This window comes from Falco rusticolus, chromosome 1, assembly GCF_015220075.1.
Source record: "Falco rusticolus isolate bFalRus1 chromosome 1, bFalRus1.pri, whole genome shotgun sequence".
Lineage (NCBI taxonomy): Eukaryota > Metazoa > Chordata > Aves > Falconiformes > Falconidae > Falco > Falco rusticolus.
Genome location: NC_051187.1, coordinates 70,017,078 through 70,041,824, shown reverse-complemented (window position 1 = coordinate 70,041,824; position 24,747 = coordinate 70,017,078). Strand labels below are relative to the sequence as shown.

General features: G+C 41.8%; 2 protein-coding genes and 2 long non-coding RNA genes across 7 annotated transcripts in view; 2 read left to right on the top strand and 2 right to left on the bottom strand.

The window, feature by feature from the left end:
* Positions 1–266: 266 nt before the first annotated feature.
* Positions 267–7,374, bottom strand: COMMD8 (COMM domain containing 8). 2 transcript variants are annotated; one of them, XM_037383878.1, is made up of 5 exons: positions 7,306–7,374; positions 6,055–6,210; positions 4,873–5,025; positions 3,066–3,221; positions 267–748 (listed from the first exon to the last, which is right to left on the bottom strand). In XM_037383878.1, the coding sequence occupies exons 1-5, from the start codon at positions 7,348–7,350 to the stop codon at positions 728–730; spliced, it is 531 nt and encodes a 176-aa protein (XP_037239775.1). In that variant the 5' UTR covers positions 7,351–7,374; the 3' UTR covers positions 267–727. The 2 variants fall into 2 exon arrangements, with proteins under 2 accessions (XP_037239775.1, XP_037239766.1); XM_037383869.1 differs by lacking the exon at positions 267–748 and having other exon boundaries at positions 3,018–3,221.
* A 2,432-nt stretch (positions 7,375–9,806) lies between these two features.
* Positions 9,807–18,178, top strand: LOC119146319. Its single transcript, XR_005103708.1, has 4 exons — positions 9,807–10,176; positions 13,249–13,366; positions 13,552–13,644; positions 17,187–18,178. It is a non-coding gene; the product is annotated as an uncharacterized LOC119146319 (long non-coding RNA).
* On the bottom strand, positions 14,661–19,399 carry LOC119146323. The gene is made up of 3 exons (XR_005103709.1): positions 19,289–19,399; positions 18,192–18,276; positions 14,661–17,480 (listed from the first exon to the last, which is right to left on the bottom strand). It is a non-coding gene; the product is annotated as an uncharacterized LOC119146323 (long non-coding RNA).
* Positions 19,400–19,540: 141 nt separating this feature from the next.
* ATP10D (ATPase phospholipid transporting 10D (putative)) overlaps positions 19,541–24,747 on the top strand; it is a 51,517-nt gene continuing 46,310 nt past the window's right edge. For 2 of the 3 annotated variants that reach the window (XM_037383806.1, XM_037383786.1), the window contains exon 1: positions 19,541–19,624. The gene's annotated coding sequence lies outside the window, so the exon portion shown is untranslated. Of the gene's footprint in view, positions 19,625–20,033; positions 20,345–24,747 lie in introns of those variants that run through there. The other variant, XM_037383796.1, reaches the window with a different exon arrangement.

The window sequence follows — 24,747 nt, the reverse complement described above, 5'->3', positions numbered from 1 at the left end:
TGCTTTTTCTGCAATTTCCGAGCACTGAACAGGTTGCCTAGAGAGTTTGTGGCGTCTCCATCCTTGGGAGATATTCAAAAGCCATCCGGGTAGCCTGCTCTAAGTGACCTTGCTTGAGCAGGGTAGTGAGACAAGATGACCTCCAGAGGTCCCTTTCAACTCCAACTACTCTGTGATTCTGTACTGCTTTTGTTTGTAAAGCGGGTTTTTCCCAGCATCTAAAAAGACCGAGTTTAGCGATTAATAAAAATCAAGAAACAACTTACTGCAAATATTCACACACAAAATCAAGTGTTTATTTACTATTTACAAGTATAAATACATTCATGCTACTTTGTCATGTTCTTCATTATCACGGCACCTTAGATAAGAGTAACATTATGCGAGTTAGTTTTACTAGGCACCTGTGCAGTCACTGCCGAAGTTTAACCAAAACAAATATGGCACACGTCATAAATGATACTTTACCATAGTTCTATAAATCTTTAGTACTAAAAGCAACTGTACATTGGATTTTTATGGTTTTGGTCAAACAGATACAAGGTTTTATTATTTTTTACAAAAGGATTAGGGTTTTTTTTGGTCACAAGTCTTAATAGCCTTTTCACTTCAGTATTTTACAGCATCAGCAACTTTTGGCTTTGCAGAGAACATTTCTTTCCCCTTGCCCACTCCAGGTCAAATGGGGAGCCATCACCAGCAGATACTGTCGATGATCTGAATTCCATCATTTCAGTTGCAAGACAACCTTCAAAAAGGAGAAAAGCAATGAGATTAAAGTTGGATAAAACCAAAACTTAAGCAGGGTAGGAAATACAGCTTTTTTCTTTCTGTTACAGTGTAATATACAACTGTATAAACATGCCTTTCCTCTGGAAAATACACCATCCCTCTCTCAGTTCTCTTCTACAACCTCACATAACTATCACTTCCAATAACTAACCAGCATTTACTGCATGCAAACCACTCCTCAGCTACCTGTAAACAAAGAAGAACGGTAATTTCCAGGTCCAGTGAGATTCCTTCCGTGCAAAGCAGAACTGAGGGACCATTTCTAACGTGAATTCCTCCTTGTGTGCACATAAAACTAAGTAAGAGGATGACAAGATACCACAGCTTCCATACAGACCCTCAAGCAGAACAAAAACTGTGTGGAAACTGAAGTCTGTCCTGGAACAATCCTTGTTTGCATAGTGTCAAGTTCATGACAAGCTACTATTTTCATTTAGTTTTGCAGGAAAAGATCCAGGTGAACGCAAGCTCTTAAGGGTTCTCCTTTCACGAGAACATCACCTGTATCTGGACTAATGTACTTATCTCACTAGGAACTGCACAGTTATTCAAAGGTCTCATGTTAAGCCTCATTAAAGCAACTGGTGGACATCATCTTAGTGTCTTTTGTAATTCAAAATATTAACAGCACTATTATAACTTAGTATTTAACTCTATGAGCTATAAAACGATTACTTTCAGTTGATTTATACTGAAAAAGCTTTTTTCTAAATATTAGTCTCCAGATTTCAGCTATAGCATCATAACATTACATAAAACATGTAAAGAAACTCCCTACTTGCTAAATGTTATGAAGCATCTAGAAGCTGCTAACTTCTAAAACATGTATGTACAATACTCGCATCCATCCTGCAGTATGTCAGAGAATTCCACCTCTCAGATAATGTGAAAATGTCTTAATATTTATTGTCTGTTAACACACACACATACTTTCCTTTATAACAGAGCCAGAATTAATACTGAAAGTGAACAAGGATGGATTCCAGGATTCAGTCATCACCAGGGGGCATGTCCGATGACGCTTCTTCCCCCAATGATTTTTCTTCAAATTGTCACTTCCTTTAGTCTTTTCTATTAAGAAATCTGAGACACTACAAATAAAGCTTTACTCGAATTTTTCTTCTTGGGTTACTGTATTGGAACCTTTAACTTTGTTCCTGATTTACTATGCCATGGAAATTACAGCACTCCATTTGAACAAAACAACTCTCCCATACGCATCCCCAGCCACTGGCATTTTGTGAACTGGGGGAACACTGGAGTTCTCGCCAATCTTTCAAAATCATTTCTCATCCGACACTTACTTTGTTTTATTCTCCTCCTGTTCTCACTATATAGACTTTTCAATGGTGCTCCGAACAGACTATTATGCTTATAAGGATTCTAATGGCATTTTTAAAAAATTCTAGACTAAACCGTGCCGAAGACCAAGACAGTCTACCTTTTATAGGGCTTTCTGTAACTCTATAGTCATTTTGCCAATGAACAATTGACTTTGGGTTTTCAGCAACACACCCAGAACAATGTGGTTCATGTCTACTACAGCCTTTCAAGGGGAGCCTATTGGCAAAGCCTTCTTAGTCCAGCTACAGAAGGCATCGCACTCGCAGCCTCTCACCCTGCTGCAGGACTTCAGCCACCCCAGCATCTGCTGAAAAAATAGCATGCCAAGCTGCTGGCAATCCAGGAGACTCCTGGAATGCATTGAGGATAACTTCTTAAGCCAGGTAACGGACAGCCCAGAGGGGATGCAATACTGGACCTGATGGTCACCAGTGCAAGTGAGCTAATTGGTGATGTCAGAATTGGAGGCAGCCTGGGCTGCAGTGATCGTGCTCCGCCGGATTTCACAGTCCCAAGGAATATGGGGCAGGTAAAAAGTAAAATCAGGATGCTCATTTAGGAAAGCAAAATTCCAGCTCTTCAGTGAGTTAATCAATAGGACCCCCTGGGACACTGCCCTCAGTGACAAGGGAGCAGAACAGGGCTGGCAGACCCTTAAGGATACCTTCCATAGACCACAAGAGCTCTTGATCCCCAGGTGTAAGAAATCAGGAAAGGATGGCAGGAGACCAGCATGGATGAGTTGAGACCTGCTGGTCAAGCTAAAGGGCAAGAAGGAAATGCCTGCATGGTACTTAGCCGCCAGCTACTTACGACAGCTTTAAAAGGTCCCTTCCAAGACAAACTATTCTATAATTCTATGAATTTCAGTGAAAATAAACTCAGTACATGACAAGTCAGGAACAAAGGATGATATCAGTAAAAGCTACCTTATTAGCGGCTTCCAGTGCATTTATTAGGTTCTGCAACTCCTCCTTATTCATCTCTATAGAAACTGGTTTAATTTCACCATTTTCTCTCACATCCAGATCAAGATTAAGAAGTGGCATTTGCAGCATGGAAAGCTTATCACTGGAGAGAGCAAGCTATGCAGATTGATGGAACAACAAGAAAGTACAAGGTGGAGTCATTAACTTTTTAGTTTTTCATAGCATCATATTCGCACTTTATACTGAACGTATACCACCAGTATACCAGTACACTACCAGAACAAACATCAACATGACAAAATTCATTCCTCACAAGTCACTGTTCCAGTATAGGGGTTTCCTTCCCCCTCCCCCCCACCCCCGCCATTGTTGGGATTTTTGTTTGTTAATATCAACAATATACTGAAATACTAAAACCCCTCTTCATAGCAATACATTTGTCAAAACAATTTGTTAAAATTACTGGGCTGCTACATTTTTGTATTCTAGGATAAAAGAAAGGATACATTTGATCATAGCTCTTTAAAAGTGAAGTATATAAATCCTGAAGTCACCACATTAAAATAGTTCTGGTAATCAAAAAGAAGGGTCTTACAGAAAGAGGCAGATGAGAGAAAAAGGACACCTTTGTGCATTTTTCAGCTCTCTCTTACAGCTGATGAAACACTTGTCAGATACCCTATTCAACAAACACTGATAAAGAGGATTACATACCAACTGTGCTTTCTTTTTTGTTTACTATTATACTCTAGCATAAATAAGGCTTTTAAAATACATTCAAATCAAAGCTCAGTTTATAATACTGTAGGTCAGTATTTTACACACCTATCTTATTCAGAGAGCAGAATGTAATACAGCAGAGGAGAAACAATGTCCTTGGTAGGATTCAACTACGGTGAGCGAAAAAAATCACAACCAGCTCAAGAAAAAAAAAAAAATCTGGTTTAAAACAAAATGAATACAGTAGTTCAGACATGTACCAGAAATCACAAAATAGAAACTTAAAAAATCCTCCAAGTCAAAAGAAACCACAAACAAGAGTTCACATAAGCCTAGTTTATATTTTCATAAGCAGTAAATGCAGTTAGCAAGAGATTGATCTGTAGTTAACAGTTCATCTGAAACACATTATGAAGCCATATTTGCTCTTGCAAAATCTTGTCTATTGTGGGCATTGCTCTTTGATTTCCAAAGCTGTTTGCTGCACAAATTATTTAACACTCTTGTTGAAATTAAAAACTATTTAACAGCTCTACAAATCTGTTTAATAGCTCCCATGGACTAACTGAAAATGTAAATGGTATATGTAGTGTTGTTAAGTCTTTGACAGAGCCTAATTTAAAGCAGCTGTCTTTGTAAACCCAAAGCAGCACCACAGTGATCACTGGATTATCAAAATAAGTCTAAAGATAAAATTATTTCAAACTAATTATTAAATAACTGTTTATTGCAGGAATCTAAAAATTTGAAAAGAAGTCAGAGAAACACATCCTGAACCTTAAAATTAAGTAAATATTTCTTCTTCCTTTGAATAAAAATATTGTCTATTCAGGCCTCAAAATCGTAACAGCATATGAAACTTCCAGGTGTTCCTGAGTAACATTCAGTCTCCTTTTAGGGATACATATTGCAGATTTAAGAGGAAGAGGGGTGGGACAGGAAAGAATTTTACCTTTACAGTTTATACAAAATACCTACAAAACCTGAACTATGCTCCAGAATGAGCAGGCTTAAGGGCACTATACCAATAGTTGAGTTCTGTGTTGCAGAACACTTCTTTCAAACAACATTGAGACACTCCTCTCACCTTTAACTGCCAGTCAAAATCCTGAAGCTGGGCAGAGGAGATTGCGTTTACTTTTTCCACTAGTGCATTCCTGATTTCTTCCTTTCTGCCTTTTAGACATTTCGTGATTGCTTCTTGATAGTTCGAATTTAACTCATTTATCTGCTGAGCAGCCTACAAAAAATAAAAATAAAAATTGTTATTTCTTAAACAGTGAACTACAGAAATAACATGTACCAGCTGTAATAGCTGTGGTCTGTAGATATCCAAGCTTCTACCCAGTCTGCTGTTTTATTGGACTCCATACTCTCATCTTTCCTGTATTGTCCTCAGTGGCTACCCTCTGTGTTTGATAGTTAGCATTTACCACAGCCATATATAACGAAAAAAAATAATTTTCTTGTCATTCAAATTAAGAGACCAGAGAATGGAAGCTTTATCAGCCTTCTTAGATGCCACCCTAAAATCAAAACAAAAAATCATACACACAAAACCAACTGAAGTTTAGCTCTGAAAGTTTCTGAACATCAGAGTGGAGACAAAATATATTAGCTTAGCTGAAAGAGACATGCTGATGTACAGCTTCCTATAGCTACACAAGTGTCTTTCTTTGATCTAGCTACTAAGAAGTACTCAATCCCAGCAATCTGCAAAATGTAGGAATTAAGATTTCTGATAATGGAACAGGTTTTGCAAAGTTTACACATATTGGAATGCCACGAAACGTAGTCCCTGTCCCACACAGCCCTCCATTCACAGTCTAGATTTAGGGGTTTTGGATTTACATACAGTCAATATTTTAAAACACTTCAATGCAGTAGCAATGACCAAAGAAAGCTAAACAGGAGTGTGAACTGGTTTTACTGCTAATAAACAGTAATGACAGACTATTTTTTTAAGGAAAGCTTATTTAATTTGGTGGTACTTCAGATATCAATTTAAGTCACCAAAACAGTATTTTAACAAGTATTATCCAGTGCTATTAAAAAAAAAACAACCTAAAGAACAAACCAGTGTCAATTTAATTCTTTTAAAAGTCATTGCAGTGTATCTCTGAATGCTGCTCAATTTACGCCTATTTAGGCTTAGTCTGCTACTATTCAAATGCTACACTATAAAAACACTTTAGGACTAAATAAACTACAAGACCAATCACTCCAGCATGATCTCTCAAAGCCAAGCCCTACAGTGATGAGCCCTTACCTCTTCATCAGATATGTTTTTGCCAACTGCAGTTTTGAAATATGTCATTGTTTCTTCCAAAATCTCCATCCACTCCGACAAGCTCCAAATAGTGCCATAATCTTGATATCGAGGATACGCACGGCCACATATACCATCAACTATTTTATGAAGGAACTGAAACAACGTCATATATAACTTAAGAGCATAATTCTATCAGGGTTAACCTACCCCAGATATGAGACTAATTAAGCAATAGAGCTATCACCCCCTCCTTCACTGGGTGCTGTCTCAATGCTTCCTCTGAGCACAGCCCACGCACCATCCTAAAAAGTCACAGAGGTTAGTCCCCGAATATGAACTGTCCTCTCCCCTCCCCTCAAAGTTAATTCACAAGGTTTGGCCACAGAAATCACAACATGATTCACATTCACCACGGACTTACATTTGGACAACAGTTTTGTGCACGACTGTAACATCCTGCTGAGCAGCAGCGATGCCACCCCAGAGGACACCTGTCACCCTGTATCGGGACTGGCAGGATGCTGCAAAGCACAACTCAACGGGCCAACCTCCGTGCCTGTGGATCTCTCTGGTCTCCCAAACCACAGTTCTCTAGCACCGAGCCTCTTCTACATGCTTGGCTTCTTGGCCTGCTGTAGTAACTTTATTTGAGCACTGCAGTGAGGCAAATGCAGGCGGGCCGCTCCTTCAACAACTGGAAACGGCTGGAGCCTGTCTAGGAGCAGCCGAGAGCTCCCGCAGGCAGGCCACCCCCGCAGCGGCAGAGACAGCGCCGAGCGCTCAGCCGGCGGAAGGCTGGCACAAGGAAGGGCACCTCCAGCCGCCCAAGAGCCATACGAGCGCAGGCCCCTCCGCCGGGCACCCCCCACCCCGCCTATTCCGGCTTCGTTTCGACACGGCCCAGAGCGGCGGCCGAGGGAGGGCGGCGCGGCGAGCGGCACCGCTCCGCAGCCCCAGGCGGCCGGCGGGCCCGACCTCCCTCACCGGTGCCGGAGAGCGGCAGCTCGGCCGCCCCGCAGCGAACGCCGCCCTCCCCAGCCCCGAGGGCCGTTACCGGACGCCGGGGAGAACGCGCCTGCTCCCACCGCGTCCCCGCCCTCCCGGGTTCGCTCACGGCGGCAGCGGCTCGGAGGCCCCGACAACGGAAAGGGCCACCCTGCCGAGCGCGGAGGGCAGGCTGCTGGCCGGCACGGCGGCCGCGGCTCCGCTGCCCCCAGAGGCACCGGACCCCGCTGCCCGCCCGCCTACCTCGAGGGCCCGTCCCGGCGGCAGCTTCTCCAGCAGCGACAGCATTTCCCGGCCCTTCCCGCCCCCCCCGCGCCGGCCACGTGACCAGCCGGGCTGCACGCGAGCACACGCTCCCCCCTCCCATTCGGCGGCAGCGCGCATGCGCACAGGCAAGGACTCGCCCTCCTCCGCCCAAGTTCACCGGTTCGATCCCAGCCCCGGCGCAGCGGGTACCGCTCGGCGGGTTTGGAGGGCAAACCAGCGCTCTGTGCCACCTTCGATCTGATAGCGAAGGAAGTTGGCAGCTCAGAATCTTTACGAGCTTTTACGTGCAATAATACATATGCTATTTTCATATGCTACCTGTTTTACAGCTTTGCTTTTTTCCTCTTAACAAGCTAACTTTCCAACTGGCAGCAGCGGCAAAGTTCAAGGCTTAAAACAGATGACACATCTTCTCTGATATTAGATGACACTGAGGAAGTTAGGAGAAATACTAACTACAGAAGTCCATGCTGCTGGTACAGTGTTTGCCACAAACAACTCGTTTCAGCTTTGCAGAAATGGGAGTTCAATGCTAACCAGACCACGGTGGTTCATGGCACAGGTTTTTGCATTAGCAATGACCTTTCCGTTACTTCAGTTGATTTGAACGTGAACATGAAGAAGCAAAAATTCCCTGACCACTTGTATGAGAAACCCTGTATGAATTCAAGTCCCAGCAAGACACAAAACTGCACAGAAACTGGTATACCTGTATCCAGCCCTTAGTACACCAAAATCACTAGGCTATCTCACAGGCAAACAATTAACGTGTATGTAAATCTAACACTGGGGTGTAACAATATGCAATCAGCTACAAGTCTGCACTGGTGGATATGTCCCTGGAAACCCTTAGGCTAGTTAAGTCAGTTGTCTTCTCCACAGGCAGGTACGTGGCTGTGTAGGAACAGCTGTGGGGTGTGAGAGTTTTGGAGAAGAAAGAGATGGGGAAGAACCGCTTTCGTGTCTTGCTGACTGTAAACTTTCAGATCCACCCAATTTCTCTCAGGGTTTGCCACTGCTAGTAGATTAGATTTTTAATAAAGGCTTCTGGGTAAATGTATTCAATTTTATTATAGAGAAATTACCTGAAGATGCTGTTAAATTCAGGAACAGGTGAAATTTCAAATAAAAATTATATAATTTTCAATAATAAACTCCTTGATTCCTCTTGAATTGTCTTTGTTAGATAACTACTGGAAAACCTGTCCCGGTTTTTTTGACTGTATAATATTGCACGCTACAAAACAGAGCAGCAGGGGGAGCTTCTGCTCCAGACAAAACAGACAACAGGCGCAACAGAGGTAAATTAGCGGAAATAAGGAGAAAGGTAGCTAATGTCCCACTCATTTGAAAGTGACCAAACAAGTGACAAATGCAAGAGAGCAAAGACGTAATATGTGAAAGACAGGAATACCTAAAAGAGGATAGGGAACCACCATTCTGTCTGACACAATCTTAGTGAACACTTTCAAAGCAGCTTACTTTTTGCAGCTCTGAAGAACAGTTTCACTTTTCATACATGTGTAGTTTAAAATAATATTTTGGATTCAGCCTACTGACATACGAGGAGCAAAGACAGACTGTGCAAGGAAACCATAGCGGGATTAGCTAAATACATGTTTCTGAGCCCATGTACAACTCCAAAGCAGCAGTTCAGAGTTTGTTTGGACCTGGATTATTTCAATCCGTCATCAGGTCTTAAGCCTTCAAATCACCTGCTTCTCATGCTTCTGTACCACAGCAGCAATAACCCACCCCACCCCTCTGCAGGTAAGCTGCCAAATCACCATAAAATCAAAGACAAAGAGGAAAACTTGTAAAACAGTACATAGGTAGGCAAGAGACACCAGGACAGCAAGAAATGCAACTTTATGAGACAGAAATGTGGAGTGAACTTCGCATTATATTATTTTTTTGCTGCTGACCTAGAGAGGATTTTGTTTGCTTTTACAGATAACCCACAAGCTAAACTGCAGTAATTAAACCTATTTTAAAAGAAATCCTTTTGTTGCCCTTGGGTTTGGAAGGATGGCAATAATTAAAACATCAGGAAATAATTTAATGAACAGAGGGCCTTAGTATTATAGTAGCATAAAAGTGTTTTACATTGCCCTAAGTATATCCAGTTGGGGAGAGCATCTGAGCACCAGTATAACTGTCCCACAAGGAATATTAAAATGGTATGTCAATATAAATAAATAGATAACTGTGTGTTTTACCAACACCAAGGGGCAGTAAATGGATTTTTTAAATGTAGAGGAAATACAACATTGCAGTTCAGATTATGCTGAGTTAAATGTAGGTTGCCATGGTAAAGTAAGGTCCCACTGGTCCTCAAGCCCCTGTTGCCAGCTCTGCTTCCTCTCCCCATCCCTCATGTCAGCATTGGAGTGCCTGGGGCTGCAGGATGAACTGCAACTGATAAGGCTGAAAACTAATTGTTATTTTTTCACCAACTGATTTTTTTCACAGGTTAGATTTCAGCCAGGTTGGAACAGAGCACCACTTCTGACACAGAAGACCTTTGTGGCTTGGGCAGAGAGGGAAGACAAAACTACCCCATCCAGCAGGCCAGACTAAGATCAAATTAGTCCTGAAACTATAGCTTGACACAAGAATACCAGTCAGTGAACTATTTTAATTATTAAACCAGGAATCTTAAAAGCTTTTGTAGAAGCTTACATATAAACATGCTCATAGTGATATGATACAAGAGGAGGAGATGGAAAATAATGTATCTCTATTTAATATTTATGCTCTGACCAGCCAGTGAAGTTCACAGTAAGCGAGAATGGATGAACGACATGACACTGACATGCAGCTGACATGCAGAACATATTTTATCAGGTATTTGCTCTTCATAATCCATAATTATAATTCCTCCTGAATAAGAAATCAGTTTCTTAAATAATTTTACTTGTAAAATTTAAAAAAAACATGACAAGTTTTTGTTCTTTTCCACCACACCCCATTCTGTAAATTTAATACTTGTGTATTCACTCTTATGAGACATGAAGAGTACAGTATGTTGTACATAGTGGATACAGTCTTACGTCCATAGCTTTATACTTGTCTTTGCCTTCTCTACCTTTTTCCAGTAAAGAGATGTAACAAGAGAGACTTCCTTAAATGTTCTTGATTTTAGTTCTCTGCAATTTCAAAATCCTCTTGCTGGTTTCTGTAGCAGTTCTGTCCTTCCAACAGACTGCACTGAAGATGTAGCAATAGCTGTGAGGTACATTCTCGTAGTTCAACATCACCTTAGAAACACGCAAATTATATATAGCAGACTCTGTACTGCCTTTCACGGACAAGAACATACTAAAGAGATCATTCAAAAGAGTTCTGCTAGACTGCAAGATTTTCAGAGAGGAACTGTTATCGCCGGAGGCTGCCTGAGCCTGCTTTGAAGTACCAGGTGGGAAAAATCTTGTACATTCTATTCTAAATCAAACAATATCATAGGTTTTTTGAATACCTGTACTGTATACATCTCGACACCTGCCTGGCTGAGGTAGTGGAAGGGCCAGGAGCTGGTATCACACCCAGTACTCTGCAGAAGAGGTAAGGGAATAGCTTAGACCAGAAGAGTGACCTAACTGTACAGGCCAAGGAGCCTGTAGCTGGCTTGAGCCATATACACGCTAAAGTAACACCTTGCAGCTCAAGACAAACTGGAGTAAGTAACGGGGGACTGTATGCTCATGAGTATCACTGGTCACCATCTTCTGTTCACAGCTGGGCAGGCACAGACTTACTCTGCCTTTCCTCCCCTTCCTCAAGACACACTTCTGTGCATAAGCTTCTTTGACAAGAAAGGGAGGAGCCTTTGTCTCCTATCCTATGGGAGTCTAAATGTTCTCCTAACTTCTTTCCAACACTTCAGGCCCATTATCTCTTGTTCTGTGCTCAGGGAAAATGCAGAGAGTTTATTTTCATCTGATCTATTGCTACCATTTTATAAGCAAAAATATATTGTTACCATTTCTATTCTTCTACATCCCTTTTTTCATGCTTAAGAATTCTAGTTGAATTGATTACTAGGTACACGTCAGAACTGGAATTTTACTCACCATGTGCAAGTCTAATGATTGTAATGGCTGGAATGCAAAAAGACAAAACAACAAAAAATTAATAATCCCTTTTAGGGGAGATGCAGTGAAACCATAAGCCAAATATTCCTCCCCTTCTCCAAGCCTAACCTTAAGATTTTAACATTAATAATGAATGTGTGTTGGTGCTTTTCAAAATTCTTTGGGCCTCATAAAGATAAAAGCAAATGCCCTGTGGGTAGATTATGGTGACTCTTAGCCTGGCTAGTAAACAACAATTAGTAGACACTGGAATATGCTGCATAGCAAGTTGCACCAACATGTCATAACAGCAGCAGGGAGAAAGTATTCTTAAAATAATAAGCACACTACTAGGTACATGTGCCCTCATCCACACAAGGAATTCATGGGCTGTATTTGTTGTATGACTCTGAGTTGAGAGCTACTACAATAGCTACTATAGATTTTATTTTTATCACATAATATTTTCAGGTATTGAAAACAGCTGTTGGTCAAATATTTATGCTGGCAAAACTCTGTTTTTGCTGACAGAAGTGGTATCAAACAAGGGCATATAAAAAGAAGGTAATTTTAACAGACTAAGAAAAAGCATTGTTTGTTGATACAGCTACATCCATGTAAGAGTGCTTTTGCCAGTACAGCACAGCAGTGCTTTTTTACCACTAAATCCTTTCCAGGGTAAATACAGCCAGCTTGCTCCCAAGGCAAATGGCCTTGGGATTTACAAGTCCTTCCCAGTCTTGTCAGTCTGCGTCTAGTTTGGCAGCACATTGTGCTGTCCAGAATGCCTGGACTTCTTTGGGGTCTCTAAAAAATATATAAGGGGCAGCTGCTCACATCTACCTCCAACTTCTGCCCTTCTCTTTTCCATGGGAAGTAACAGTAGAACGGACTTCACTGAAGATGTTCCTAGACTCCTACTAAACAACTAATCCCATCTATCCGTGCCTGTATCCAAGCTCAGGAAAGTGGATTGTTCATACACTTTACACTTTCCTTGAAGGATATTTAAAATCTGTTTCCATTTTTCCTTTTCTGAGACAGACTATGTGACTACCATACTTCACACAGAACTAGGGTAAAGGAAAAATTCCAACCTTGTCACTATATTATTTCCTACCCACTTCATCTTGCATCTGAGTTTTCCCACCTGCAGAATTCAGACAGTTCTTACTGTCTGACTGTTCTTACAGGTGGTGTAGGAATTCTCTATTTGAGGTTTTACACCATCATGTTTACTAACTTTAAATAATATCTGTTAAGAACCAGCACTACTTCTGTATTTTGGGAAAAGTATGACCATGGCAACAAGTTAAGTGTGTGTTCAGAACGATAGAAATTATTTTTTCTTAGGAAACACATGGCAATATGATATCAAACACGGCAAATGCAGTGCTCACAAGGAATACAAATAAATACATTGCAGAGCAGGAGGAAGTCAGAAAAAATATTTTGAAAGTGACATCTTCTCACAAAGCTAAATATTAATGTATTAACTTGAAAAGCAGATTTTGAGCAGTTGTAAAGAGTTCTGAACAACTCCTTTATAGTACCAACTTTTCAAACCTTGCCAACTGTCACACTATTGCTGCAGCTCTATAACCTCCATGACCCATGACCTCCATGACTCCTGGGACAAATTCTGCTTTGAATCATATTCTGCAATTCCCCCCTTTTTCAGCATGAGTGTCTCAAATTAACAAAAACACAAAAAGAGAGGCACACTGTGTGCTTCTTTGCAATGGCCAACAATTTTCTTATGGCTTAGTCACTGATTAGTAAGAGAGTCGTGCCAATAAAACCATTGTATCTCAGCTTGCATATAATGTATAATCTTTCTCTCTAGGTAAAAACAAAACAAACAAAAAAAAAGGTTCTAATTTACCTAAAAGCATAGCATTACCAGCCAGCTGAAGAAATCTGAAAACCCTCTGGCTCATGCACAAGCGCAAGACTTTTATAAGGTAGGAAAATGCAAGTATTTATAAATAGCATTTGCTGTACTGAAATAATCAATCTCATTATACAGGTGACAACAGCTTTGATTAGTATTTTGCTCACACCAGATTTGCAATGATTTAATGTTATTGCATCAGTAGAGTTATTAATTTTCAGTGAATTAGTTGAGATAATGTTTGCTTTTATTTAGAGTTACTCTGGAGGAGATACTGGAGAAGAGCTCTCCAGAGAATTTCACTTTGCACTCTGAAGACATGGTCTGCTCATTCTTCCACAAGACACTGTAAGGAACGTAGTAAGAAAATTTCCTTTCATGGATGGAGAATATTTTAGGAGAAATCCTGAATGACTTAAAATAGAAAATTTACAATTATGTTACTTTTCCTAGTTGTCCCTAAATAGTTCCTCTACCTATAGGAGGAAAAATGAGAAAAAAAAATACTGCTCACTTGAAGACACAATATGTTTTTTCCATATGTTAATTACAATTCATTATATGACATAAAATCCTAGCAAAGAGCGGTGTTCTAATAGTGTCACATATAATACCAGTTAAAAGTAAACCCTAGGCTTTCTTCTAAGTTTGAACCCGACCTACAATACCTGTGAAAGTATAAATGTCTCTTGTCTTTACCACGACCATAACTTTTCCTTAATTGAACTTGGATTTGTGATGTGTTGGGCTACCCAAGTAGGTCGGAAATGTGCATGTGGTAACATTTCTTCCAAGTCAGCTAAAGTCGTACTTGTGCTTTGTCTTGGTTTAGGTCTATACTTTATCTTGGCCTATACTTTATCTTCATCTTGGTTTACACTGGCTTCAGAAGGTGAGATGATCACATATAAAGTCTGCTGGGACAAAGTTTCACCTTCAAAAATGTTTGAATATCTATGAACCATTAAAATGAGTTTTTATCAGTGTGGTGTCTTGGGGACACTTTTTTATCTGATACTGTTTCCTAAAATTAGATTGCCATCTCATGAAAAAACAGCCTTGGATTTTCCCTTGGGGAAAATACCTGAGAGATTCAAAAGTCCTAGTGGCATCTTCATATCCATCTGCTGGAGCATTTTTATTTGTTCAGGAAATGGATATACTACTTGTGACATAAGTAACTATGTTAAAATAGTGAAAAAAATTGTTTAGTCATTTGGAGGCATCTGTTCAGCAGAAGTTATGAGTTAGAAAAAACATTTAAAAAATAAAAGGCAAATAGAAAAAAGTTTGAGAAAAATTATCACCTGGACAGTAACTTTCTATATGCAAAGAGAGAGAAAAAAGCAACATTTACTAAACAGTTCATTTGATATCACTGACTCAGCTCATTTTATTATCAAATAGAGTGATTTGATAAAAAGAAGATGCAGAGTTAAGGTTGTTTTGTAGAGCAGATAAAATCAACAAAGTAACTTGCTTATATATACAGTGAAAAGGAAAGCACATAAGTATATATCAAAAGTGCATATAAAAAGTGTTCTGATGCACAATAAAACTGTAGCAGTGTAAACAAGCTAATAACAAGTTTACAGCTGTAGATAAGATAAGGCTGAAGATTAGCCATTGGGAATTGCCACATCACAGTAAATAGAAAAAGAAGGGATAAAGCAATCTATCCAAGTGCATTAAAGCCACCTGTATAAAATTCCACTTAGTTAGTACTACTTTCCAACCATACACGCTTTCCAATCACCCCAGAAGAAGCATCATTAGATGGTGTTCCTTTTCTTTAGAGTTGATAGTTTTTTGTCTTTTTATTCAATGGGCCTGTGTTAGTTCAGCAGAGTAGTGAACCTGGATTGTTAGAAGCTGGAGTCTCACTATAGATTACGAATTCAGCTTTCCTGTTGTGGAAAGCACTAATGCCAAGATAAGAGGCAAATTCCTGCTGCATTAGGAGCTGCAGTAAGATGATGATCTCTCATTTAAGATAATTTTCTGCTTGTTCTGGTAATTCAGAGCCCCTTAAAAGTGACAGACTCTTTCAGATTCTTTTTTAAATTCCCATTCATAGTTACTTTCTGCAGAATGGGCAACAGAACAGACATCCCTATAACAAGCCCTATCATCTTAGTGACTTTTAGGATGGAAGTTCCTAATACACATGGTGGCCAAACCACAGTGAGTGGTATATTAGTAAATGCTATGTCAGTAATAATAATAACTGCTACTGACTACTAATAACTGCCTTCTAAAACTGGGATACAACGTAAGCTTCCTGATTCCTGGCATTCTGCAATTGACTAAACGTATTGGTCTAAACCACAGGCAAACCATGAGGGAACACTGCAGTCAGTTACTCCCTTAAAACTTGTCTACACAAGCTACATCACTGCAATTTATCCAACATAAACTAAGGTCTGAATGGATTTATAAACTGCATTACATCTTTGGCTGTCACTTTTATTCAGAATTTAGTTTGCCTTAGTTCGGTTTGATATAATTAATTCTTCTCTGGTTTACTTTAGCAAAACAAAGGTGGATAGATAAACACTAGGAACAAAAGGAACTATTTAAACCATTAAAAGCGGTCACTGCTAGTTTAAGAACAAATGGGTATGAGACTGAGTTTAGAAGCTAGCAGGTAATTCTTAACCCTCACAGCAACCACACTCTGCAACAGTTTCCTTACACAGCAGCATGAGCAAAACGCCTAACTACTTTCAAGATAAAGCTCAGTCAGTCTACGAACCAGATTACACAGCATGCTTGCAGTAACAACAGAATATTCAATGACCCAGAAGGTGCCTTTCTGGGATGTTCCCATGATAATATTTACATATCTACTCTACCCTCTCAAGATTTGCAAAAGATACACAATATACACAGAATATATCTTGCGCTGTAAAAAATACAAACCCCAATGTTAGATCTTTTAAACTGTATATTTAGTCTCAGAATCACTAGCAGTTTCGCATTGTGGTGTTTATCCTCTCCTTTCAATTTTTTGTTTACAACATGGAATAGTAATACCTTCTTGCCTCACAGGGAGCTGCGAAGGAAAATTCATGAGTATTTATAAAATGCTCACTCCAGTGATGAACACCATCTCACAAAGAAATCAATAAACCCATACAGATTTAGACACTGTACAGTAGACAAAGGTTATAGCCACCCACAGACTAGAACAGATAAACAGCTGTCCCATTCAGTGTGCATCCATCATCCTGTAAACTGAGACTGGTATCCTGTCAGGAAATATAGCTGAGGATCTTCTAATGAGAGACTACATTAGTGCATATGCACAACAGACAGCTTTAATTTGCACTGGCAAAATATTGGGTTTTCACACATTACATTGTTTAGGACTCTAAATACATCATTTAGCCAAAGATCTTGTAAACAATAATTAAGTATAATTTAAAATTTAATTTATTTGGTGAAATCTCTGCTATGGTTAAATCATTTGGGTTTAGTGCAGAACTAAGGAAGAAAAAGGTGATCAAATTACTGGTTGATAATCTAGTTCCTTTCTGGCTATAAATTATGGTTAATACGCTACCATATCTTCAAAGGCATTTAAATCAGAGTGTAAACCATAGTATGTAATTACTTACACTGTAAATACACACCAGATCTCTCAAGTACATCACTGACCTGGTATGAACGTACCTTGTACTTGCTAAGCTGATCCAGGAGCATCCACACTGCAGCAATGATAACCATCTATATCTACAAACCTAAATGCCCACTGGCACAGCTGTTCATGTGGATTTGGCACTGGAATGTCTGGAGAATCATATCCAAGTTCTTAGCACTTCATTAAGTTGAAGTGCTCTGGGAAATGTTTGATAGCATGCTATGACGAATTTCCATCTTCCTTCCAGGTCTTTGTGGGAAAGTTTGCAGTCTGCCAACATGTTTAGCTGACAGTTCCCGTGATGTAAGTTCCTCTCTTTCATGTGTACCAACCAGTGCCAATATCAGCACAGCTGGACGAGCTGTTCATGCTTGTACTTGCTGAGTTACTGGAGCCATGAACAGAGAGAGGGTTTGAAGAACACAGAAGACCAATGAGCTCTCCAGCTGTGCTGGAGTCATCAATGGTACTCACGTACCCATAGGTTTTGCTTTTCATGTGGTGGTTCAGACATTAATATGAAAGCCACCTGCAGACTTCTCTGGGAGAAAAAGGATATACTGTATGGATGATGTTCAGTGTTAATACCTTGACACAGAAAAGCTATCAGTGAGATTTCTCAATCAAGCATTCTCTCTGGTGACTAGCTTCTCTGTAGTTACTCTTCCACAGGATACTTGGGAGAAGACAGTTTAATTACACTTCAGACATGCTGCATGGTTGCTTTGTATGCTTAGGATCAAGACCATTTGTACTGGACATTTGTACAAAATGATAAAAGTGAAAACATGTATGTGCAATGGCCCAGCCAGGTGCCAGTAAAGCCTCCCACCCACCTAGCTCTCCAAACAGCTCATACACCCTGCTTCAACATCTAATTAAACTGCACAGAGTGCTGCACTAAGGCAGCTATGCTCCTTCTGGCAACCAAGCTTTTATAGTTTGGTCAGGTATTTTTGCAGTACACTGACGTGCAGACCTAATCGAGGCGACTGTTATTGCTGGGCAAACAAGGGAAACAAAATGATGGCTTTTATAGTTGTAAGCTTACACATTGGACTGACATGCATGTGAAAAAAAAGGAAATGTGTGACTCTGCACGTGAATTATTTACAGCTCCAATGTGATTACAAAAGAGGTGGGTTTTTTTTTTGTTAAAAGCTGTGTGATGTTATCTTCTTTCTCAAATACCTCTGCTAACTTGAAGGTTCCAATAAACAAAGTAACTGTTTTCTGGCAGGCCTATTACTACCTTGTGTCTTGCAGCAGCTTGCTCTGCCCTCCCCGGAGTTGTATCCTCTTTCCTACAGCACCTGAGCCAGCAAATGTGGTGGATCCTGCAAGGAAACAGAACTATTTTCAGTCCATCTGACACACCAATATGTTTTGAAATTCCTGCTAGCCATATGGACACTTCAAAGACCAGACCATCAGTTGCTGTTCACTGAAACATAACCAAAGTGTTTTCAGTGTGTGGACAGGGGCGCGGGGCATGCTAAAATGCACGGTAACAGAGGGAAACAACATCATGCACACAAGAAGGAGAGCACAACCAACTACCACTGCTCAGCACAGCCCTCCCAGTTCTCATAGGAATTCATTGATACTGGGTAAGTACTGATAACTCCAGTCCATTTTGATAGGGACCAAGGGGTCTGCAAATAACTTTTTCTAGATTTTTTTCTTCCTTTTTCAGCAGAAGATGGTCTTGGAGTGGGAGTGTGAATCCTTTCAGTTTCCTATAAAAGGCCATGGATTTCGTTGTAAGGGGCAGCCTTCAGGAGTGCCCTGAAAGGCATTAAGAGCAAAAAGGACAGTGTGGGGCTTCAAAAGGGCTATTGATGAAACAGCTGGCTGAGGTTCCGATGGCAGCGGATTGTTTAAGATAATTTGGGCAGTTGCTCAATAGCTGGAGGCTTACTTCCTAGAAAACAAGAGTGTTTGCTAACCTTGGTTAGCCTAGTGGCTAGAAAACCTTATGTTTAGACAGGCCGAGCTGCCTTCAGTGCCAGACTGTCCTTACGAAAGATCAAGAAGATCAATTTCCCTGACAAGCTGTCAAGGGTGTCAGGTCCTGCCAAAGCCGCACTGCCTCCATCTGCTGAGGCCTCAAGGAAAGAAAAAAAACAGAAACAAACAAAAAAAAACCCCTTTAGACACTAACTAACCTTTGGACAGGTAAGTGCTGCTTATGGACACCGTAAAAGCAGTTCTGTTCGCCTTTTGCTTTAAAAGCTCTGCTTGTGAGCACGGCAGCACGACTGCACGCTGTTCACACCTGGGCATGGCCTGCCTGCATGTGATGGCTTGGGACGGGGTTTGGCCCCGGCCAGGGGCTGCTCTGCTCACCTCCTGCAGCGGCACCAAAGGTTTCCCTGCCCTCAGCCGGAGCCCCGCGGTGTGCGGAGGCGCCGCTCCTGGAAGGGTCCCCCGCCGCTGCCCGGCCCGGCGGCTCCTGCCGCAGTCACTCCCAGGGCAGGAAGAGCAGAGCGGGCAGGAGCCGAGCACGGCGCGGCGGCAGGCGCAGGCTGGGCAGCGGCGGGGGGCGGGCGGGGCGGGCCGGCGCGCAGCGCAGCCGCGGGAGGCCGGGCAGCACCGGCGGGGCGGGGCGGCCGCGGAGACGGAGCGAGAGCGGCGGGCGCGGGGGGTCGCGGCCATTACGCTGGGATGTGCGCGGTGCCGCCGGTAAGCCCACCGGGCCGGGGGTCAGGCAGGCAGCTTGTCCGCGGGGCTGGGTGCGCGGCTGGCGGTGTGGGAGGACACCGGTGCCGGGCGTGACGGGAGGGAAACGTGGGAGCAGTGGTCGTGGAGCACCCGCAGCGATTCGCGAGGAGGCTGTGGCGGAGCCACCCGCGTCGCCGTGCGGCCGCGGGGACGAGACGGGCCGGCGGGAAAACGCGGCTGCCTGCGGCTGCCGGCTTCCAGGCCTCGCAGGCGGGCTGGGCTCCGCGGGCACCCCGGGGTGCGCCCCGCCGCCCCGAAGGGGGGAGCCGCCCTGCGGGCCCCTCGAGGTGCCTCAGCCCCGCCGGCAGCCGGGCAGCGGCGCCCCTCAGCGTGAGGGGAGCGCCGAGCGGCCGTTCCTCGGCGTGAAAAGTCAAGGTCGCCGCAGCCGCCCCGCCCCTCTCCTCCCGGTGGGACTCGGATGCGGAGGGAAGTCCCCTCTTCCTGACCGCGGGTGACATTTCGAAGGCTACAGGGGTCTGGGCCGGGTAGGTGCTGTGGGGGCCGACCCCCCCCCCCCGCAAAATCCGGCGGCGGCTTCGCGCCCGCGGGGTGGCTGGAGCTCCGCGGTGCCGCGGCCGTCGCGGCGGCGGGAAGGGGCAGTTCGTGCTGCTGCCGCGTTAAACGTGCCCCGGGCAGCGGGGCGGCCCCGGAGCTGCTGTGGAAGCAGGGAAGAAAGAAAAGGTAATTAAGACCTCGATTGCAGAAACAAAAGCTTTTATTTTAATCGTTAGTGGCGGTGATTGAGGGAAGGGGTGTAAGCTTTTACGTACTTTACAGATTTATGGCAAGGAAGTAGACTTAGGTCCATGTAAATGACAGGGAAATCCCTGAAGCTTCAGAAAGTGAGGAGAGCTGCACAGTGCACAGCGTCGGTTACAGGGTTAAGCCACAATAATAATTACTGGGCTTAGTAACTAAAAAATGTTCACAAGGATGGGAAAGAAAAATCAAAGTTCCTACTTTGCATAGTACAGCAAAGCAGAAGTACAGCTACTGAAGAAAAAATGGTTTTAATATCAAAATTACTTTTATTTTCATACTAAAATAATACTTACAGGGCATTCACGTCTCACCAATGACCACAGTATTGAGAAACCTCTTATTTAAAACCGTGTATCATCACCAAGAGATAACAGAATTGTCATTATCCCTGTTTTCATATGTGAGGGGTTGCAGCAGAGATGCACTAAATGGTTTCCCCAAGATCAGAGTGGAATTTAATTCTTTTTTAATCCATTCTTAAAAAAGACTCCTTTGCATGCCCCAAAAGCTGAAGCTGTCGTTTTAGACTGAATATTTAGTTATGTCTGTGTGCAGTTACTATTCACAGGAGCAAAATCTAGGACTTAGATGAGGATCATGTTCTTTGTTAACTGCCACTACTGTGGATGATCTGGATTTTAAAGGTAATAGCCACAGCTGATACTTATTTCTAATGTAAACTAGACCAAGATCAGGAATGAGACACCTACATTAGAGTGAGTGTCTGATGTTCCTGTCACACCTCCCTGTGCCAACACGCGTACTTTCACAGCTGTAAGCTGGATCAGGAAAGCCAATAATGTTATTGTCTTTGAGTTAGTAAAAGGTCTTGCAGCTCAGTGGGTTGAACCAGGTTCAGTAAGTACCAGATAGATCATGAAGGAAGGGGCAGAACCAGGAGCAGGAGGTAGGAGAAGCAAGAGCAACTCCTTTAGTGTTAGCTATCAGTTCAGCAGCTTACTGCTTTAGTATTTTGTTTTGAGGTTACTAGGGTCAGAATTTGAGCATTCATAACTCCCTGCATTTTTTTTTGCAGGCTCCTATATCTTTTGGCTTCATTTTTAATAATAAAACTTCTAAAGGTACACTTTTGTAGTTGAGCCCTGAATTGCTGTAGGATACTTCTCTTTCAGGCATGAAATATGCTCTCAAGAGACATGTTCTGTAGTGTTGCAGAAATTCTTAGTGGCTAAAGTGGATTCACAGGTTATTCCTGTCAAAATATACCCAAGCAGTTGGCAGGTTTTATTGCTCCATGACGAATATCTGATTGTATTCCTGAGGTTACAGAAGAGTCCGTTTTGTCAAAAAATCACTACAGTGTTGGAAAATACGTTCACTGCTGTCTCAAATTCTGTTGAAGAGTGTTATGGCTGATGACCACCTGTATCATTACCTGATTGTGGTTTCTCTAATGACTTCTAAAAGCCCTGCCTTGTCCACATAAAGCCAGAACCCATCACTATATACTGATACAGTGTTTTAAATGGATAGAAATACTGGCATACTTTCTGCTGTCACATTAATGAAATGAAAATACATTTATGTATTCCAAGTACAGGGTTGATGCACAATTCCTGTGTTGGACAGTTAATAGTTGGAATCAGTGTCATGAAATACTACATGAGTTCTGCAAGATCTGAGCCTAATTTTAGACCTGAATATAATAGACAGTATGGGAAGAGAAGTAAGAAGATAGTGAATGTGGAGATGAGTAAGAAAGGCAAGGATGGAAGCCCCAATACTAAAATAACTTTGAGTGCCACAAGGGATTTTGTGAGACTGAAACTAAAAAGCTGTGTAGTTTGAGTCTGACCCTTAGAACTGTGTCTCTGAAGGAATCTCCCACTGAAAACCTTAAAATGCCAAGGAAAAATCACAATGCACAGCTTATGTTCTAAACCAGTACTGTCACTTGCAACTGGACTGGGTGAGGAAGATGCTTTACTGTTAGAAAGTAAGAGCTACGCTTACGCACAGCAGCTGTTGCTGAAGCTAATACAAATACCCTGGATCAACACAGTAGCATCGACAATCAAGGTGCTGTCAGCTGTAGTGTTACCATCCTTTTGAAATATGCAAGTATCTCTCATCTGTTGTAGCTGTTATTTCAGCTTCTTAAAAATGAGAAGGCCATATGTAAATTGTTCATATTTAAGATACGCTTTGGTAGTTATTATTGCAGTATGCTTAATCTGTTTGGCTAAAAAACAGTGAAGCTACACTGCTACAGGCTTTGACCATGAGCTGTCTTAAGTCTGCGCAGTACTTTAAGACCTTTGTGGAAATCTGTACTTTTCTGGCTTAACTGCTATTAGTTATCTAGATACTCAGGTAGCTCAGGTTATGCCCACGCGTGTATCATCCACATTTCTGGCTTCCAGTGTTGGCAGAGAGTCTTTAAGGTAAGATCAAACCTAGTATATTCATTTAAAGTGAGCTGTGGAGGATTTTTTTTTGATTTGGAGTTGTGCTTTTTTTGTAACCATATGTAAGGTTTCCTTTGTCAGATCCTTTGAAGAACACTAGAGTGTTAAACCTGAAAGCTTCTCTGGGATGTGTTGGGAATTTCTGGACCTCTTGAAGAGCTGGTAATGTAGGTGACTTAGACAACCGGAAGAATAGGACTAAGGATTTTGGGATAAGTACAGTTTCTTGCTGTAACAGGTATTTTCAATATAAATTTCAATGAGTAAGCTAGACACTGTCTACAGAACAGAGTTTTGGCCCTTTGAAGAAATCCACATAGTTAAAAATCAGCAATGCTGCCAGTATGAATCCATTTCCTTTAAAGTGGTTTACTGTAACTTAGGGAGCATACACTGACTACAGAAATAATCACATCCTTTTACTTCATCATGTGAACACCAGTGTACATCTTTAACATGGCCCACACCATAGTATTACCATGAAATTAATGTGAATTTCACACATCTCGAAGTGTCTGCAGTGGTTAAATGCGGCATCATCATAAGCTAAAGGTGCACTGGTGAGAAAAGACAGTCATAAAAGAGTAAGACTTAACCTGAAAGATTTTATTTTAGTTTTGAGAGACCAATGTGGCACATGAGAACAGGGTGTAAAGCAGATGTTTGCACAAATCGTAGCTCTCTAGTAGCCTTCAGTTTTATTTTGAAACTGGTTACCTGTAGCAGAAATACATGATTCATCTGAGTTTTAAACCTAAAATTTGGTAGCGTATGGTTCAGTTGTGTCTGTAGGTACAAGATCTGGTTGGCATCCTAAATAACTTTGCCCAAAGTGGAGGAGATTTTCTGCTTTTATGTACTGCTCCCACGCTAGCACGTTAACCAGTGGTAGGACTGCATGCATGGTTTGCTATTAAATTATCTTGCAATTGACTTTGTGTCAGGGCTTTGGCACTTCCTGGGGTTTAATGCGTCGTGCTGATGGCTTCGGTTGTGAAGGGCTGCTGATGGCTGGCTTAATGTATTCACAACCAAGAAATTTTCTTTCCAAGATGAGGCATTTCAAGGCTTGCAGGTTTTCGGTGTTGCCCATGCTAAATCAGGCTGTGTAGGCAGGAGTGCATGACAAAATATTGCCATAGCATTTTACTTTTCCTAGTAACATCTGCCTTCCACTCTAATCCAAGAGTTCTTAGCATCCTCTTTATGAATGTAACTCAGAGTATGTGGTTGCAAATAACCACATATTTTTCTTAGAACTTAAAGTTTTGATTCCTGCAGGTTTTTGGGCCATTTGTCCCATAAATTGGCAGCGCAAGCCTCTTTTCCAGATGTATTTAGCATATTGGGTGTCTCTGCGTATTTCATACTGGCTTGCAAAGACATGTTGCAAACTTGTGAAATTGCATGTTACAGAGAAAGTCGCAAACCTTAGGAGAAAAGAAATATTTGTTCTTCAGAGTGTAAAATAATCTTTAGGCGGTGGCTCCCTTAAGCTTCTCTGTTGTCTAGTAGCTTCTGAGTTTTCAAAGATGATTAGAAGGCATTTTTAACATTCATCCTCTGTACTTCTGACAGTGTACTCCAGTTGTAATGTGGTGATACAACTGTTAGTGAGCCTATGGAGTAACACTTCCTAAGAGGTTTAAATGAGACTGTGTGGATCAGAGATGATCCGCTCACAGCTTTGTACCCTCCACCTGGGTTAGCATTTTTTATCTTCCCTGGTTGCCCCAGAACCTCAGACCTGCAGAACATCCTGAAATAGTCAGATAGGGAGCTAAGAAAAGGGGTGTTGCTGGAGAGATGCATTGTCTGAATTGCTTCCCTTTTAGTTGTTGTACACATTTTTTCAGGTAAGATAATTCAATTTTATTCATCGTGTTTCTGTTT